Genomic DNA, 20,053 nt, shown 5'->3' with positions numbered 1-20,053 from the left:
GGGATCTTCCCGGACCAGGACACAAACCCGCGTCCCCTGCATCGGCAGGCGGCCTCTCAACCACTGTGCCACCAGGGAAGCCCTGAAACACGTTTTTAAAAGATAGTTTCTAACTTGAAGTGCTCTTTTCTTGAAGTGCAAAAAGATAACCCAATAGTTCTTAATTTATAAGCAGCTGGTTTTCATCTAAAAGAGGAAACTCTGAATTCTGTTCTGATGGCTAGTGTTTGTATTAAAAGATTTAGCTATGGTGGTTTCTTTTATTTCACATATAGGAAAGTAAACTTTAGTGTTGATTCTATGATATTTTTGTATTACTAGAGTTACACTGAAAAGAGTACAACTTTAGAGACATTGTGGAATGCTTATATAGATGCAGTGTGCTTATACATGGTATAGGCAAATACAATGGACTTAAGTTTTGAAAATCTTTATAGCTTTTAAAAACTGTGGAAGTGGGGCTTCCTTGGTGGCGCAGTGATTGAGAGTCCGCCTGCCGATGCAGGGGACACGGGTTCGTGCCCTGGTCCGGGAAGATCCCACATACCTCAGAGCAGCTAGGCCCGTGAGCCATGGCCGCTGAGCCTGCGCGTCCAGAGCCTGCGCTCCTCAACAGGAGAGGCCACAACAGTGAGAGGCCCGCGTACCGCAAAAACAAACAAACAAATAAAAAACCCCAAAAAACTGTGGAAGTAATACTCTCAAAGCCTCTTAACTCATTTCCCCAAGTGTATCCCCACTTCTTCCCTCACCCAACTCAGGTAACTGCTATAAATGATTTGATATTTCTCTCCATGTATATATAAATAAGTTATGTACATACTTTTTAAAAGTAAATTGTGGAATAATAATTTCAAACACTTACATAGTACTTTGTACCAGGTACTATTCTAAGCACTTAACGTATATTAACTATAATCTTCACCATAATCCTATGAAGTATATGCTATTATCATCCTCATTTTTAAAGATGAGGAAACTGAGACACAGGAAGGCTGAGTGCCTGCCTTGTCCATTGTCACACAGCCAGTAAGTTGTAGAGCCAAGATCCAAACTCAGGCATTCTGGTTTTGGAGTCTGTATCTTCAGCCATTATCTCTACTGGGAAGATGCATAACCTTTCTGTGGCCAGTAAGTCAGAACAAACCTACCTTTGTCCCAGAGCATGGACTTGAGAAACCAAATCTTGGTTCTGCTTTTTAAACCTTTTAAGTAAAAATTTTATTGCGTATCAATTGTCTTTTATAGCTGTCATCTTTAATCTAGTGGTATTTTTTTGGGGGGTGAGAGGGGCAAGCGTCAAATTCCATTTTGAGAATATAATGAATGTTACACATCATGTCTGCAGGAAAATTCACGTATGCCAAAATAAAAACTTACCAGCCATATCAGAATATTTATGGACTTCTGGAAGCCCATGTTTGGATTCATTTAAGAACCACTACTTAAAACATTTCAGCTTGTCTTTTTTCTCTACATTGTGTATACATTTTATTTTTTTAGCCTGCCCTTAATGTTACTGACTTACTTTCTTTTACGGGATTGTTTCTACTTCTTGTTTTGCCATTTTCCTTTTTTTGTCCTTCTTTTAGTATGATCACAGACTCATGGATTTTTATTTATTTTATATGATATAAACAGTCATTCTGATTGTAATTCTCAAATTGTCCTAATGTTTTTAAAGTTCTCCTGTGAGGATTTCCTCTGTAGAGACACCTGCTTTCATCTGCTTTGTTCTGATAATTGACAATATTTGGTCTTAGGTCTTAAAGTGTGTGCTATTTTTACTTTTTTGACGTAAAAGTCAGTTATATAAAATTTCCTTGTTTCGTGCAATTAGTTTTCTTTTATGATGTTTATTTATCATTGTTTGCATACTATTTATTTTCTTTTTTGTGTTTTTTAAAAAAATCCTTATTTGAGAGATAATTCACATACTATATAGCTCACCCACTGAAAATGTACAATTCACTTATTTTTAGTGTATTTATAGAGTTGTGCATTCATCACCACTACCTTAGTTCCAGAACATTTTCATCACTCCAAAAAGAAACCCTATACCCATCAGCAGTCACTCCCCATTCCTTCTCCATCACCCCAGCAACCTCTAGTCAGCTTTTTGTCTAATGATTTGTCTGTTCTGGCATTTCAAGTAAATGGAATCATACAATATGTGGCCTTCTGTGTCTGGCTTCTTTCACAGGGCATAATGTTTTCAAGATTCATCCATGTTGTAGCATGTGTCAGTACTTCATTCCTTTTTATGGCTGGTAATATCCCATTGTATGGGTATACCACATTTTATCTATCTCTTTACCAATTGATGGATATTTGAATTCTTTCCACTTTTTGGCTGTTATGAATAATTGTGACATGAATATTCATGTACAAGTTTTTGTGTGAATGTTTTCAATTCTTTTGGAAATATGCACAGAGTGGAATTGCTGGATCATATGGTAATTTTTAATTTTTTGAGGAATTGCCATGTTGTTTTCCATAGTACCTGCATCATTTTACATGTCCTCCAGCAGTGCACTAGTGTTCCACTTTCTCCACATCTTTGCCAAAACTTATTTTCTGCCTTTTTTAAAAAAAATTATTTTATTTATTTTTGGCTGCATTGGGTCTTCGTTGCTGCACGTAGGCCTTCTAGTTGCGGCGAGTGGAGGCTGCTCTTCGTTGTGGTGTGCAGGCTTCTCATTGTGGTGGCTTCCCTTGTTCTGAAGCATGGACTGTAGGCACGTGGGCTTCAGTAGTTGTGGCACGCAGGCTCAGTAGCTGTGGCGCACAGGCTTAGTTGCTCAGTAGCTGTGGTGCACAGGCTTAGTGGGATATTCCTGGACCAGGGCTCGAACCTGTGTCCCCTGCATTGGCAGGCAGATTCTTAACCACTGCACCACCAGGGAAGCCCTTTTCTGCCTTTTTGATGATAGCAATTCTGGTGGGTGTGAGGTGGTATCTCACTGTAGTTTTGATTCGCATTTCCCTAATGACTAACGATGTTGAGCCTCTTTTCATGTGCTGTTGTTCATTTGTATGTATTTTTTGGTGAAATGTCTATTAAAATCCTTTGCCTATTTTTGAATTGGGTTTTTTATTTTCGTTGTTTATTACTTTCTTTATATATTTTTTAATATTTAAAGCCTTTTAAGAGTTGATTTGTAAATATTTTCTGCTGATCTACAGACTATCTTTTCACTCTCTTAATAGTGTCCCTTGCTGCACAAAAGCTTTTAATTTTGTTGAAATTCAATTAATCTATTTTCTTTTGTTGTTCTTATCCAAGAAACTGTTGCCAAATCAGATGTCATTAGTGTTTGCCCTATTTTTTTTCTGAGAGTCTTATAATTTTAGCTCTTATATTTAGGTCTTTGATCCACTTTGAATTAATTTTATATATAGTGTAAGGTAAGGATTCAACTTCATTATTTTGCATGTGGATATTCAGTTTTCCTAGCAGTACTTGCTGAACAGTCTTTTTTTTTTTTTTTGCGGTACGCGGGCCTCTCACTGTTGTGGCCTCTCCCGCTGCGGAGCACAGGCTCCGGATGCGCAGGCTCAGCGGCCATTGCTCACGGGCCTAGCTGCTCCGTGGCATGTGGGATCTTCCCAGACCTGGGCATGAACCCGTGTCCTCTGCATCGGCAGGCGGGCTCTCAACCACTGCACCACCAGGGAAGCCCCTGAACAGTCTTTTCTTTCCCTATTTAATGACCTTCAAGCCTTGTTAAAATCTCTTGGCTACATGTGGCAGGATTCATTTCTGGCTCTTAATTATATTCCATTGATCTATATATCCTTATACCAGTACCACACTATTTTGATTATTGTAGTTTTGAAGTAAGTTTTGAAACTTGAAAGTGTGAGTCATCCAGCTCTGTTCTTAATTTAAGATTGCTTTGGGTATTTGGGGCCTCTGGAAATTCCATATGAATTTTAGGATGTGTTTTTCTATTTCTTGGGGATTGTGATAGGGATTCCATTGAATCTGTAGATTACCTTGGGTAGAATTGTCATCTTAACAGTATCAGTTCTACCAATCCATGAACATGGGATGTCTTTTTACTTACTTAGATTTTTAATTTCTCTCAGCAGTGTTTTGTAGTTTTCAGTCTTGTACCTCTTTGGTTAAATTTATTCCTAAGTATCTTATTATTTTTGGTGCTATTGTATATGGGATTGATATAGCTGAAGGCTGTTTTATTAAGTTCTCCATCTCTTTTTTTCTTGTGCAGTGTTTTGTTAAAGAAACTGAATCTTTTGTCTCATGGTGTGAATCTTGCTAATCATGTTTCTGTGAATTCATTTAATATGCTCCTTTTTCCTGGTATTTCCTTTAAGCTGGCAGTTAGTTCTATAGGTGTCCCCATATTAAGGTTTGAGGTTTTTTTTTAATAAATGATTACTTTATAGATGGCATTATGTGCTTTGTTTAGTAGTTACATAGTTTCTTGTTTCCTCTTTTTGTGATGTTAGAGCTATTGATGATCATTTCCTATACCTATACATTTATTGGTGGTTGCAAAATGGTGATATTCTACCTTTGCCATCACTTCTTTGTTTATTGTTTAGGATATTTTTTATAAAGAGAAACTTTTCCTTAACTACTATTCAGAGGTATATAGTTTGTATAGGAAAAGCATGATATATGTTCTGTTTTTTTTTCCTGTTTTGCTAATTTTCACAGTAGTGAGTTGATTCCCTTAGCAATCTCTGAAAAGTGACCATAAGCTTTTTTTTGAACCATTGTTATTATTAACTCAAATTAACTTAAATATACTGATATACTATTCTTTTAGTGAGTAGTGGGACTTTCTTGGTGTTGAAAGTCTTTTTGACCTGACCATAGTAGTTTTTGATAGCTTCCTTGGTTTTTAGTATGACAAGATATTCTATGCTTATCTTAAGCATTTCCTGTCCTAAACTTGACATTTTCCCAAGGAGCCCTGGTTCCTTTTAGTGAGAAAGAGTATATTTAGAAATTATAATTTCAGTGCTAGAGATTTGTCATTGTTTCTAGGCCTTGTCAGGAACTGTGCATGGCTACATTGTCTTTACTTAACTTCATAAATCTTACATCTGCATTTTCCCTCCCTTAAAAACAAATTCCTAAGTAATTACTTACTTGCCTTATTCCCCATTACTCACACAACAGTCTTAGAATAGCATTACTATCACTATATCAACAGTATGATTAGTGAAAGCAGATTAAGATTTTTTTGAAGTTCTTTTTATCCTTAGAATATATTCCATTAGGGATAGTTGGTCAAATTACTTTCTTTTGACATTACTTGGAATAGTTCCTCTCTTTTTGGTTATGCTACTAACTTGGCTGTACATCTAGGTTTATTTAATTCATTTTACTTTCCATTTTTAGGGCTTTTTTTTTTTTGCGGTACGCGGGCCTCTCACTGTTGTGGCCTCTCCCGTTGCGGAGCACAGGCTCCGGATGCGCAGGCTCAGCGGCCATGGCTCACGGGCCCAGCCACTCCGCGGCGTATGGGATCCTCCCGGACCGGGGCACGAACCTGTATCCCCTGCATCGGCAGGCGGACTCTCAATCACTGCGCCACCAGGGAGGCCCAGGGCTTTTTTTGTTGTTGTTAGTTTATAGCTCAGTTTTGCTATTATAGAAAACAGTATGCTGCAGATCTTGCTGCATATATATTTATTTACTTGATGGTTATCGAGTATTGATTTCTAGAAGTGGAATTGTGTCAAAGCATGTGAAATCTTAAAATGGACCCATTTCTACTACCTTTTTAAGAAAAAAATCTTACACTTTGTATTCTGGTCATGTATGTGCACATCTTTATCAGCACTGTTTGGGCATTAATCTTTGATAATCTGATAAAAAAATAAGAATGATACTTTTTAGCAATCTTTGTTACTGTGGTTAATATTTTTTCATGTGTTTTTTGGCCTATTTGTATCTTTCGCCCAGTTTTCTTACGGGCAAAAAAAATCTGTATTTTTCTTTTTTTTTTTTTTTTTCTTTTTTTTTTTGTGGTATGCGGGCCTCTCACTGTTGTGGCCTCTCCCGTTGCGGAGCACAGGCTCCGGACACGCAGGCCGAGCGGCCTAGCCGCTCCGTGGCATGTGGGATCTTCCCGGACCGGGGCACGAACCCGTGTCCGCTGTATCGGCAGGCGGACTCTCAACCACTGCGCCACCAGGGAAGCCCTGTATTTTTCTTTTTGATTGTAAAAACTATGTCCATACTCAATGTAGAACATTTTGATTCTTGCTGGCATTTTTCCATTTTTCTTTCAGAATTTTTAGATATTATATATGGACATCTAAAAAGTTTTACATGTAGTGAAATCCATTACTTGTTCAGAACAAACCAGTTTATAGGTTTGATGTGATCCAGTCAAAATGCCACCTGTACCTTTCACTGAATTTTATAATCATTTTCTCCAGTTTGTCTGTAAGAAGGAACATAGGAGGGCTTCCCTGGTGGCGCAGTGCTTGGGAGTCCACCTACCAATGCAGGGGACACAGGTTCGAGCCCTGGCCCAGGAGGATCCCACATGCTGAGGAGCAACTAAGCCCGTGTGCCACAACTACTGAGCCTGCGCTCTAGAGCTCGCGAGCCACAACTACTGAAGCCCGCACGCCTAAGAGCCCGTGCTCCACAACAAGAGAAGCCACTGCAATGAGAAGCCCATGCACCGCAACGAACAGTAGTCCCCACTCGCCGCAACCAGAGAAAGCCCGCACACAGCAGTGAAGACCCAATGCAGCCAAAAAAAAAAAAGAAAAAAACAAACATAGGGCTTCCCTGGTGGCACAGTGGTTGAGAGTCCGCCTGCCGATGCAGGGGACACGGGTTCGTGCCCCGGTCCAGGAAGATCCCACATGCTGCGGAGCGGCTGGGCCCGTGAGCCATGGCCGCTGGGCCTGCGCGTCCGGAGCCTGTGCTCCGCAACGGGAGAGGCCACAACAGTGAGAGGCCCGCTACTGCAAACAAACAAACAAACAAACAAACAAACATAGGAGCTTAGTCTTAAAAGAGTAATGGGGGGAGGTACTTAACTTTACCATGTGAGGTAATAGCAATTAAAAGTGGGATGTTGGAACAAGAATGATTGATACTTGAAACAGAATAATGTTCCAGAAATACATTCTTTATATTTATGAAACTAGTATATGATAAATGAAATATCTTTGTAAACAATTAGAAAGAAGAAAACTAATATAATAGTATAGTAATTTAATAGTAAAGGAGGCAGAATAATATGGGTCAATCCAAGAACAAGTACTGTTCTTGTAGTGAGTATCTTTTGTTTGAGTTGGTGGGGGAAATAATTGAGTGGAAAGAGGTAGATATTTTTCTCTGAGCCACACTGATACAAAGTCAGTTTGGACTGTGAGTCTATTACCATGACAACTCATTTTTGAAATCAGAAGAGGTTTGATTTTGTAGTATTATATGGGTGGGCTGGTACAACAATCCAAGATTGTATAGTGGATTTGCTTCAGAATGCATCTTTTGACCCTTCTTTCATGATCTAGCAAAGATAAAGCTTTCCTTCATGAGTGTGTGCATGTGTGTGTGTGTGTGTGTATAGGTATGTATATAAAGGTAGAAATATTAGAGAAGTATGTATACACTAGACAAAATAGGTAAGCTGAACAAGAGGCAAATAAAAATATTCTTATAATTTAATTGCAACCACTTTTATTTGTATATTCCACAAAAAATGGAATCATGGTATAAATATTGTTCATAATCTTTTTCTACTTAACACAGTATGAAAGATTTCAAGCTAAATATCTATAAAATTTTTAAAATTAGTATTTCTGTCTCTGTTAACATGTTTTTCAAACGTCTTCAGTCTTATTTTGCCACTGATGAATTCTTAAGTACTTGGGGATTAAGATGGCACAAAACTGAAAGAATAATGGTAAAGGGCATAGTTGTTTTGTTTTGTTTTTGTTTTTTGTTTTTTTTGGAGAATGGGCTGAGAAGGGGCACTGGTGGGTGTGAGCGATCACTTAGGAGGCCATTGCAGGAGTCCAGGCGAACTTGGATTCAAAAGGTAAAAAAGGTTATGAAGCTGCGAAGAGCTGCTGTTATCATTATGTTTGTATTTATCTGTCAGGGTGTGGGCAGGAAAGAGATTGCACAGTCAAATGGGGTAATCTGAACAGGGTTTAATAAAGGGACTACTTCTGAAGGTGAAGCAGGAGCTAGGGAAACGAATAGGGTGCAGTACCCCGGTGGTTGGTTCCACCACTAGGACTGAAGGGGCAAGTGAGGGAACAGTTACAGAAACTCACAGGAGCTGTGGCCTTCGGCAGAGGGATGCAGCCAGCTCCCAGGGCCCAGCAGGAATAAACATCCCAACCTTATTGTCCGCCTGTTCTCCAACATCTGGCAGTGTTCTCCACTGGATTTACCCAACCAGCCATGGGGCAAAGAGGAGGCTGTTGATGCTGCCTGAGAGGGCAGGCTTTCCGGGGTATAAAGCGAGGTGGAGGAGGGTTGAAAGTGGATCTCAAGGTCAAACAAATCTTGCAACATCATACGGATCATGCATTTTTTCCCCTCTCATCTCACACTCCTTCCCCTGCCACCACCAATGAAATGATAAACTCTTTGTAGGTGGAGATTATTTTCTTTTAAAAAAAATTTATATTTTATATTGGAGTATAGTTGATTAACAATGTTGTGTTAGTTTCAGGTGTACAGCAAAATGATTCAATTATACATATATATGTATCTATTCTTTTTCGAATTCTTGAAGCTCGCAGTGACCAGTAACTTCTAATGTACCTGACAGACACAGAGGAGAATAGAGTGAAACAGTCTATAACTAATAGGTTTATTCTTTGTGATATTCCTGCAAACAGAGTGTAGGCCTGAAAGTAGATCCACGATTATAGGGAGAAAGATCTGCTTTCTTTTGAGCCTCTTGCTTTTCTAGCAAATATAATTTTTTTCTTTTCTACTTATACATTAATTTAAAAAATCACTTGAAAGCCAGTCTTGAACGAAGATAGTTATTAAAGTGGAAAGTTTGCATAGGTTCTCTGAATAGGCATGAAACACCCAATTTCAAACAAGGAAAGCCATTGGTAATTTTAATGTTCTTGTCAATTAGTGACAGAGGTTAGGAAGACAGGAGTGATGAATGCTTTGGAGATTGAAATAATAGCAAGGCCCTCGATAAAGAATTTGTTAGGGAGTACATAGAAGATCTGGTGAAGTTAAATTCCTAAATGCTAAAGCAATTCATTGTAGTTTTACTATAAGCCATGGCTCAGAGATTGCCTACTTTTGACCTTAGGACATCTGTCTCATTGTTAATATGTGGGTGCCTACAAGGATTTGAGAGATGCTGGAACATGATTTTTTCTCCACTGTGATGAAGGGTTCAACCCAGTAAATCCTAGGGAAGACCATTTTTCCCCACTTGGTACTTAAAGGAGGATGCTGTTGAGTATTTGCTGTTTCTTAACATTTTCCAAATCTGTATGGCATTAAATGGTAGAAGTTGGTCTAACTGCTTTGTTATTTGTGTTTGTTCAGAATTTTGTTTTCCATGGGGAATTTACAACATTTGCAGAAGATTGAATAATGCTACTACTATTTAGAAATATAGCCAAATACTTTAATAAGAGCATACTAATTACCAATGTCTTAGTCCAGTTCAGACTGCTATAACAAAAATATTATAGACTGGGTAGCTTAAATAACAGACATTTATTTCTTGTAGTTCTAGAGGCTGAAAAGTCTGAGATCAGGGTGCTAGGATGGTCAGGTTTGGATAAAGGCCCTTGTCAGGGTTGCAGACTGCTGACTTCTGTGTCCTCACATGGTGAAAGGGGAGAGGGATCTCTCTCAGATCTTGATTTATAAGTGCACTACTCCCATACATGAAGGAACCACTTTCATGATCTAATCACCTCCCACAGGCCCCATTTCCAAATACCATCATAATGGGGATTAGGTTTCAACATAGGAATTTTGGGGGGACACAAGTGTTGTCTTTAGCAACCAGTAAGCAAATTTGATATCTTCAGTAGAGATTAAATATATACATATATATGTACACATACAAATAGGCTCATGCTATTCACACACACACACACACACAGTTTTATACTTGGGCTTTTTTTTTTTTTTAACAATGGAAAGGCTGATATTAGGTGGTATATGTTCCTCTGTTTCATCCTTTGCATTTTTATGCACATTGTAGAATCAGTTTATTGATTTCCACAAAATGTCTATTGGGATTTTGGTTGAGATTGCATAGAATCTAATGATCAATTTGGGGAAAATCTGTATCTTTATACTGTTGAGTCTTGGAATTCGTGAATAGGATGTATGCCTTCATTTATTAGACTTTTACTGTATCTAATGTCATATAGTTTTCTGTATAGAGTTCTTCCATATGTCTCTTAGATTTATTTATAGTTACTTGACATTTAAAAAAATTAATTAATTTATTTTGCTGTGTTGGGTCTTCGTTTCTGTGCGAGGGCCTTCTCTACTTGCGGGGAGTGGGGGCCACTCTCCATCGCGGTGCGTGGGCCTCTCACTATTGCGGCCTCTCTTGTTGCGGAGCACAGGCTCCAGACGCGCAGGCTCACTAGTTGTGGCTCACGGGCCTAGTTGCTACGTGGCATGTGGGATCTTCCCAGACCAGGGCTCGAACCCGTGTCCCCTGCATTAGCAGGCAGATTCTCAACGACTGCGCCACCAGGGAAGCCCTACTTGACATTTTTGATGCTGTTATAAATTGTATATTTCTAAAACATTTCATTTTCTAGTTGTTTGTTCCTATATAGACTTAAAAAAATTCATATTGTATCTAGTGACCTTGCTACACATTGACATATTTTCTGTGTTGGTTTATGTCTAGGTTCTTCAGGATTTTTTTTCAGACCTGCAGATAATGATACTATTATTTCTTTGTTTCTAATCATTATACCTTTTATTTCTTTTTCTGCTTTATTTGCACAGTGTAATGTTGAATAGAAATGGTAGTGGACATATTCTTCCTATTCCTAACCTTAGTGATAAAATGCTGAGTATTTCACTAATATATATGATGTTTGCTATAGATATATTGTACATAACCTTCATCATATTAAGGAAGTTCCCTTCTATTCTTAGATTATTAAGAATTTTAGTCACGGGTAGACGTTGAATTTTATCAAATGCCTCTTCTGCATTTATGGATATGATCATGTGATTTTTTTTCCCCTTTATTGATTTTTTTAATATTACACCAATTGCGCTCTTGAATAAACCCAAATTGGTCATGGTTATTCTTTTTATATATAGTTGGATTTGATTTGTTATTTATTCATTCATTCATTCATGCATGCATGCATGCATGACCACATGGCTTGCAGGATCTTAGTTCCCCGACCAGGGATCGAACCTGGGAATCATGGCAGTGAAAGTGCCGAGTCCTAACCACTGTACCACCAGGGAATTCCCAGTTTGCTTTTTATTTTTTATTTATTTTTATTTATTTATTTATTTATTTTTAACATTTTTATTGGAGTATAATTGCTTTACAATGGTCTATTAGTTTCCGCTTTATAACAAAGTGAATCAGTTATACATATACATATGTCCCCATATATCTTCCCCCCTGCGTCTCCCTTCCTCCCACCCTCCCTATCCCACCCTTCTAGCTGGTCACAAAGCACCGAGCTGATGTCCCTGTGCAATGCGACTGCTTCCCACTAGCTATCTATTTTACATTTGGTAGTATATATATGTCCATATATACACTAACACTCTCTCACTTTGTCCCAGCTTACCCTTCCCCCTCCCCATGTCCTCAAGTCCATTCTCTAGTAGGTCTGCGTCTTTCTTCCCGTCTTGCCCCTGAGTTCTTCATGATGATTTTTTTTTTTAGATTCCATATATATGTGTTAGCATACGGTATTTGTTTTTCTGACTTACTTCACTCTGTATGACAGATTCTAGGTCCATCCACCTCACTACCCAGAACTCAGTTTTGTTTCCTTTTATGGCTGAGTAATATTCTATTGTATATATGTGCCTCATCTTCTTTATCCATTCATCTGTTGATGGACACTTAGGTTGCTTCCATGTCCTGGCTATTGTAAATAGAGCTGCAGTGAACATTGTGGTACATGACTCTTTTTGAATTATGGTTTTCTCAGGGTAAATGCCCAGTAGCGGGATTGCTGGGTCGTATGGTAGTTCTATTTTTAGTTTTTTAAGGAACCTCCATACTGTTCTCCATAGTGGCTGTATCAATTTACATTCCCACCAAGAGTGTAGGAGGGTTCCCTTTTCTCCACACCCTCTCCAGCATTTATTGTTTGTAGATTTTTTGATGATGGCCATTCTGACTGGTGTGAGATGATATCGCATTTTAGTTTTGATTTGCATTTCTCTAATGATTAATGATGTTGAGCATTCTTTCACATGCTTGTTGGCAATCTGTATATCTTCTTTGGATAAATGTCTATTTAGGTCTTCTGCCCATTTTTGGGTTGGGTTGTTTGTTTTTTTTTAAAAAAGATTTTCTATCTGTGATCATGAGACAGATTGGCCTGTAACTTTCCTTCCTTATAATGTCTTTGTCAGCTTTTATTTTCATGCTGAGTTAAAAATAAATTCTCTTTTCCCTATTTCCTGGAGGGATTTATTTGTGGTTGGTGTTTCTTCTCCAGATGTTTGGACAAATTCGCTGGTAGAGTAGTCAGGACTTGTTATTTCATTTGTGGGAACATTTTAATTACAGATTCACTTTTGTTTAATAGATACAGGACTATTCAAATTTTTAACTGCTCTGTCAGTTTTTGTAAAGTTGATCTTTCTACAAATTTATCCATCTATTCTAAATTTTCTAATTTTTTGTTATAAAGTTTTATCTAATGACCTTTTATACATCATTTAATTATTACATTAATGTTTTTATTGCTGATACTGATAATTTATACCTTTTCGCGCTCTTTTTTTTTTGATCAGTCTTGCCTACGTGTCTATCAGTGTTAGTGTTTTCAAAGAATTAATTTTAGATTATAAGGCTTGATATATGATAGTGTACATCCTTTAAGATTGACAAGGCTTTTCTTGGTTCTTTGTATTATGTAAATTTTAGAATCATTTTATCAGTTTTCTAATAATAAAAGTGTGTGGGATTTTGAGGAGTATAGGTTTTCTCTGTTGTACATTTGCTTTTTACTTCATTAATTTTTGTTTATTTTTATTATGGGAATTCTGTTTTTCAAAGTATAATCATTTATTTGGTGATCCTTTTAAAAATATGTATTTGTCTGTTTATAGTAGATAATAAGCGTCTAATGTTCATTTTTTCTTTTTTTTTTTTTTTTTGGCGGTACGCGGGCCTCTCACTGTTGTGGCCTCTCCCGTTGCGGAGCACAGGCTCCGGACGCGCAGGCTCAGCGGCCATGGCCCACGGGCCCAGCCGCTCCGTGGCACATGGGATCTTCCCGGACCGGGGCACGAACCCGTGTCCCCTGCATCGGCAGGTGGACTCTCAACCACTGCGCCACCAGGGAAGCCCCATTTTTTCTTAATTGATACATACTTGCCCAGAAAAAAACAGGCAAACACAAGATATGCTGAGGGGGAGAGAGAGGGAGACTGTTTACAGAAATGTTTTCACATACATGCATGCATACACACACCTCTAAGTAATAGTGATTTTGCCAAAGTATACTTCAGTGTTCTGAACCATTTAATATTACCTTTCAAAATATAGATTAAGTTGAAAGGGACTTACATATTTGAAAAATGAATTAGAAGGGAGAGTATATACTTAAGAAAATTTAGTGCTTAATTTAATTGACACTGACCCTGTCTCACTATTTTAAAATGCTAATTGACATGTTTATCCTTGTTTTTCTAGTGATATGCAGCTTTCGAGGATCTGTCCCTCAAGGATTGGTCTTAGAAATAGGAGAAACAGTCCAGATTCTTGAAAAATGTGAAGGTAAGTGGACCCATAAATTGTAAAAGACAAATGGTGATCATTTTTGGCAGTATGATATGCATTTATTTTGTAGTATGAGGTTGTAAGCAATCATTTTGAAGCTGTAATTAATCACATTATGATACACTGCTATAAAATCATTCCTGATCTGTGTTCAGCATAAAGGATGAGCTATTTTGGCTCTAATCTAATAGTGACAAATAACTATTGTTGGCTGTCAGAACATGATTTTTTTTTTAATTTTTAAATTTTATTTATTTATTTTTTATACAGCAGGTTCTTATTAGTCATAAATTTTATACATATCAGTGTATACATGTCAATCAGAACATGATTTTTACATACTATATCAAATGCTTATTTTTGATTTCCAACAATCAAATAGATAATATTTCCCTACTGATTATCTGCATTTGAATAGAATTGAATTGTAATCAGTTCATTTTTATGTTTCTGTCTGATTGGCTGGATATGATCAGTCATAATTAAAACAAGTCAGTAAATGTGCTCAAATGAAGTTTGACCTGACTGTCCTCTTCTGTGACATATTTGGGTATTTCTGCTATAATATTTATGCATTATTTAAAAATATCACATTCTTCAAAATTATGCACTGAAGTCAGCAAGATATGTGGAAAAAATATAGTTCCAGAGAAATCACCCAAAATCAGATCATGGACAAAAACAAAATTGATACCAAAACTGATAGCAGTTCACATGACTAGAAGCCATCTCAAGTTATATAACAGAGTAGAAATGTTGCTATGTGGGCATGGAGATAGTGCACATGGAAGTAGAACTCTGATCCAGTTACTGTTCAGATGGGTACGGGATTAAGTGCAACCTACTATGACCCAGGAACTGTTTAAGTTGGGGAGTACACTTTTCTGGAAAGGGAGCTCTAGTGCAGGATGCATTTTAATAACTTTCTTAAAGCAGAAGTATAAATAAAAACCCCTTCATTATAAAAAAACTCTTAGCAAAATAAGAATAGAAGGGAATTTTCCTAATCTGATAAAGGATATCTAAAAGCCTACAGTAAACATCATATTCAGTAGTGAAATATTGAAAGATTTCCCACTGAGATCTAGAAATGAGACTATTATAAATTAAGACATTGTGGTTTTGGGGCAAAGACGGAATAATGAAACAGAGGGTCCAGAAATAGACCATCATGTTTATCATCCAGTGATATATGAAAAAGGTGGTATTGCAGTGCAGTGGGGAAATGATGTCCTTTACAGTAAGTGTTGCTGGGCTGATTGGAATGAAAAATGATGGCCTAGTCAATAAATGGTATTAGGTCAATATTGAAACCAATGAATCGTGAACCTGACTTCACAGCATATACTCCAGATTCAATTCCAGATGGATGGTAGAATGTGAAATGTAAAACAATCATGCACCTTAAAGGAAGCATAGGAAAATATTCTTTTTAACCTAGGGGTAGACAAAGATTTTTTATTGATAAGTTGTACTTTATTAAAATGAAGATATGTTATTCAAAAGATATCATTAAGGAGAGGGAGAAGACAAGTCACAGAGTGAAAGAGCTATTTGATAAAGGACTTGTCTTCACATGGTATTTGTCTTTCTCTTTCTGACTTACTTTGCTTAGTATGATAATCTCTAGGTCCATCCATTTAGCTGCAAATGGCATTATTTCATTCTTTTTTATGGCTGAGTAATATTCCATTGTATATGTATACTACGTCTTCTTTATCCTTTTATCTATTGGTGGACATTTAGGTTGTTTCCATATCTTGGCTATTGTAAGTAGTGCTGCTGTGAACATAGGGGTACATGTATCTTGATACATGCTCAGGAGTGGGATTGCTGGATCATATGGCAACTCTACTTTTAGTTTTTTGAGGAAGCTCCATACTATTCTCCATAGTGGCTGCACCAATTTACATTCCCAGCAACAGTGTAAGAGGATTCCCTTTTTTTCCACACCCTCTCCAGCATTTGTCAGACATCTTTTCTGACTTCACTGGTATGAAATTAGGAATTAACTACAAGAAGAAAACTGAAAAAAAAGAAAAACCCCACAAACATATGGAGACTAAACAATATGCTACTAAACAATCAATGTGTCATTGAAAAGTCAAAGAGGAGGGCTTCCCTGGTGGCGCAGTGGTTGAGAGTCCGCCTGCCGATGCAGGGGAAACGGGTTCGTGCCCCGGTCTGGGAGGATCCCACATGCCGCGGAGCGGCTGGGCCCGTGAGCCATGGCCGCTGGGCCTGTGCGTCCGGAGCCTGTGCTCCGCAACGGGAGAGGCCACAACAGTGAGAGGCCCACATACCACAAAAAAAAAAAAAAAAAAAAAAAAAAAAAAAAAGAAAAGTCAAAGAGGAAATCAAAAATTACCTGGGGACAAGTGAAAATGGAAACACAGTGATCCAAAATCTGTGGGATGAAGATAAAACAGTTCTAAGAGGGAAGTTCATAGTGATACAAGCCTACTTCATGATACAAGAAAAATCTCAAACAATCAAAATATACATTTAAAGAAACTAGAAAAAGAAGAACAAGCAAAGCCCAAGGTTAGTAGAATAAAGGAAATAAAAGATCAGAGTGGAAATAACTGAAATAGAGACTAAAAAACAATAGAGAAGATCAATGAAACTAAGAGTTGGTTCTTTGAAAATATATACAGAATTGATAAACATTTAGTTAGATTCATCAAGGGAAAAGGAGACAGGGCCCAAATAAATAAAATCAAGGATAAAAGAGGAGAAGTTACAACCAACACCATACATACAGAAGATCATAAGAGATTACTATGAACAATTGTACAGTAATAAAATGGATAACATAGGAGAAATGGATAAATTCCTGGAAACGTACAAATTTCCAAGACTGAATCAGAAAGAAATAGAAAATATGAACAGACTGATTACCAGTAATGCAATTGAATCAGTAATAAAAAACTTCCAACAAGCAGAAGTCCAGGACCAGATGGCTTCACAGGCGAATTCTACTAAACATTTAAAGAATAGTTAACACTTTGCTTTTTCAAACTATTCAAAAAAATCAATGAGGAAGGAACACTTCTGAGCTCATTCTATGAGGCCAGCACATCCTGATAACAAAACCAGAGACATCACACACACACACACACACACACACACAAAATTACAGGCCAGTATCACTGATGAATATAAGTGCAAAAATCTACAACAAAATATTATCAAATCAAATTCAACAATACATTAAAAGGATCATACACCATGATCAAGTAGGATTTATCCCAGGGATGCAAGGATGGTACAATATCTGCAAATCAGTCAACAAGATACATCACATTATCAGATTGAAGAATAAAAATCATATCATCTCAATAGATGCAGAAAATGCATTAGCAAAATTCAATGTCTGTTTATGACAAAAACTGTCAACAAAGTAGGTATAGAGGGAACCTACCTCAACATAATAAAGGCCATACATATATTAAATCCCACAGGTAACATCATACCCAGTGGAGAAAGTCTGAAGGCTTTTGCTCTAAGATCAGGAGTAAGACAAGGATGCTTACTTTCACCACTTTCATTCAACATAGTATTGGAAGTTATTGCCACAGCAGTTAGGCAAAAAAAACAAAAGCAAAAAAAAAGGAATCAGAATTGGAAAGGAAGAAATAAAACTGTCATTGTTTGTAGGTGGCATGATACTATATATAGAAAACCCCAAAGACTTCACAAAAAAACTGTTATTCAGTAAGTGAATTGTTATTCAAAAACTAACTTCAATAAGTGACTTCAGGAAAATTGCAGTATACAAAATTAATGTATAGAGGTCTGTTGCATCTCTCTATTTTAACAACGAACTATCAGAGGAATTAACAAAGTGATCCCATTTATAATTGCATCAAAAAGAGTAAAATACCTAGGAATAAATTTAACCAAGGAGGTGAATGACCTGTACTCTAAACTATGACATTGATGAAAGAAAGTGTAGACAAGACAAACAAATGGAAAGATGTACTATGTGCATGGATTGGACAAATCAATATCATGAAAATGACCATACTGCCCAAGGCATTCTACAGATTCAGTGCAGTCCCTATCAAAATACCAAAGGCATTTTCACAGAACTAGAACAGATAATCCTAAAATTTTCATGGAACCACAAAAGACCCTGTACAGTCAAAACAGTGTTGAGAAGGAAGAACAAAGCTGGAGGTATCATGCTCCCAGGCTTGTAACTGTACTACAAAGGTATAGTAATCCAAACAGTATGGTACTGGCACAAAAACAGACACATAGATCAATGGAACACAGTAAAGAGCCCAGAAATAAACGTATACTTACATGGTCAATTAATCTATGACAAAGGAGGCAAGAGTATACAGTGGAGAAAAGACAACCTGTTCAATAAATAGTGTTTGGAAAACTGGACAGCTACATGCAAAAGAATCAAACTGGGGCTTCCCTGGTGGCGCAGTGGTTGAGAGTCCGCCTGCCGATGCAGGGGACACGGGTTCGTGCCCCGGTCCGGGAAGATCCCACATGCTGCGGAGCGGCTGGGCCCGTGAGCCATGGCCGCTGAGCCTGAGCGTCCGGAGCCTGTGCTCCGCAACGGGAGAGGCCACAACAGTGAGAGGCCCGCGTACTGCAAAAAAAAAAAAAAAAAAAAGAATCAAACTGGACTACTTTCTCATACTATATACAAAACTCCCCCTCAAAATCAGTTAAAGACTTAATTGTAAGACATGAAACCGTAAAAGTCATAGAAGAAAATGTAGATAGTACGCTCTTTGACATTGGTCTTAGCAGTATTTTTTTGATCTGTCTTCTCAGGCAAGGGAAGCAAAAGCAAAAATAAACAAATGGGACTACATCAAACTGAAAAGCTTTTGCACAGTGAAGGAAACCATCAACAATACAAAAAGCCTACTGAATGGGAGAATATATTTGCCAATAATAGATAAGGGGTTGATATCCAAAATATATAAAGAACTCTTAAAACTCATTGTCAAAAAACCCCAAACAACCCAGTTAAAAAGTGGGCAGAGGACCTGAGTAGACATTTTTCCAAAGAAGACATATAGATGGCCAACATGCACATGAGATGTTCAACATCACTGAACATTAGGGAAATGCAAATTAAAACCGTAATGGTACCACCTCACAACTGTGAGAATGGCTGTTATAAAAAAGACAGGAAACAGCAAGTGTTGATAAGGATGTGGAGAAAAGGGAGCTATCGTGCACCATTGATGGGAATGTAAATTAGTGTAGCCACTGGAAAACAGTATGGAGGTTCCTCAAAAAATTAAAAATAGAACTACCATATGATCCAGCAATTCCATTTATGGGTCTTTATCAGAAGAAAATGAAAACAGTGTTTTGAAAAGATATATGTACCCCTATGTTCATTGAAGTACTATTTACACTAGCAAAGATATGGGAGCAATCTAAGTGTCCATTACTCTGGGATATTACTCAGCCATAAAAAAGAATATGGTCTTGCCATTTGTGACAGCATGGATGGACCTAGAGGGTATTATGCTAAGTGAAGCAAATCAGACAGGAAAAACAAATATGGTATGATGTTACTCATATGTGGAATCTAAAAAACAAAGAAGAAAAGAAACAAAACAAGACAGGAAAAGACTCATGGATACAGAGAATAAACTGGTTGTTCCCATAGGGGAGGCAGTGAAGGGATGGATGAAATAGGTGAAGGGGATTAAGAGGTGCAGATTTCCAGCTATAAAATAAATAAGTCATGGGGATATAATGTACACATAGGGAATATAGTCAATAATACTGTAGCAACTTTTTATGGTGATGGATGGTAACTTGACTTATTTTGGTGATTATTTGATAATGTATAAAAATATGAAATCACTATGTTGTATACCTGAAACTAATATAATATTGTATGTTAATTATAACTCAATAAAACAAAATAAGACAGTTCAAAATGGGCAAAAGGCTTGGATAGGCTCCTCACAAAACAGATGTTCTGATGGTTCATAAACATATGGGAAGGTATTTAGTCTCAGTCATCAGGGAAATGCAAATTAAAACCACAATGAGATATCACCACACAGCACTAGAATGACTAAAATTCAAAACACCGGCAA

At 37.4% G+C, this 20,053-nt stretch overlaps 1 protein-coding gene across 1 annotated transcript in view; it reads left to right on the top strand.

Moving 5' to 3' along the window:
* DOCK3 (dedicator of cytokinesis 3) overlaps positions 1-20,053 on the top strand; it is a gene marked incomplete at both ends in the record, with an annotated part of 415,489 nt that overhangs the window by 26,359 nt on the left and 369,077 nt on the right. The window contains one exon of the mRNA XM_079712090.1: positions 13,875-13,958. Within this exon, the coding sequence (XP_079568216.1) occupies positions 13,875-13,958 (84 nt within the window). The remainder of the gene's footprint in view (positions 1-13,874; positions 13,959-20,053) is intronic.

The sequence above is a fragment of the Hyperoodon ampullatus genome, assembly GCF_949752795.1.
Source record: "Hyperoodon ampullatus genome assembly, chromosome: 10".
Lineage (NCBI taxonomy): Eukaryota > Metazoa > Chordata > Mammalia > Artiodactyla > Ziphiidae > Hyperoodon > Hyperoodon ampullatus.
This window is presented reverse-complemented; position numbering and strand designations above follow the sequence as displayed.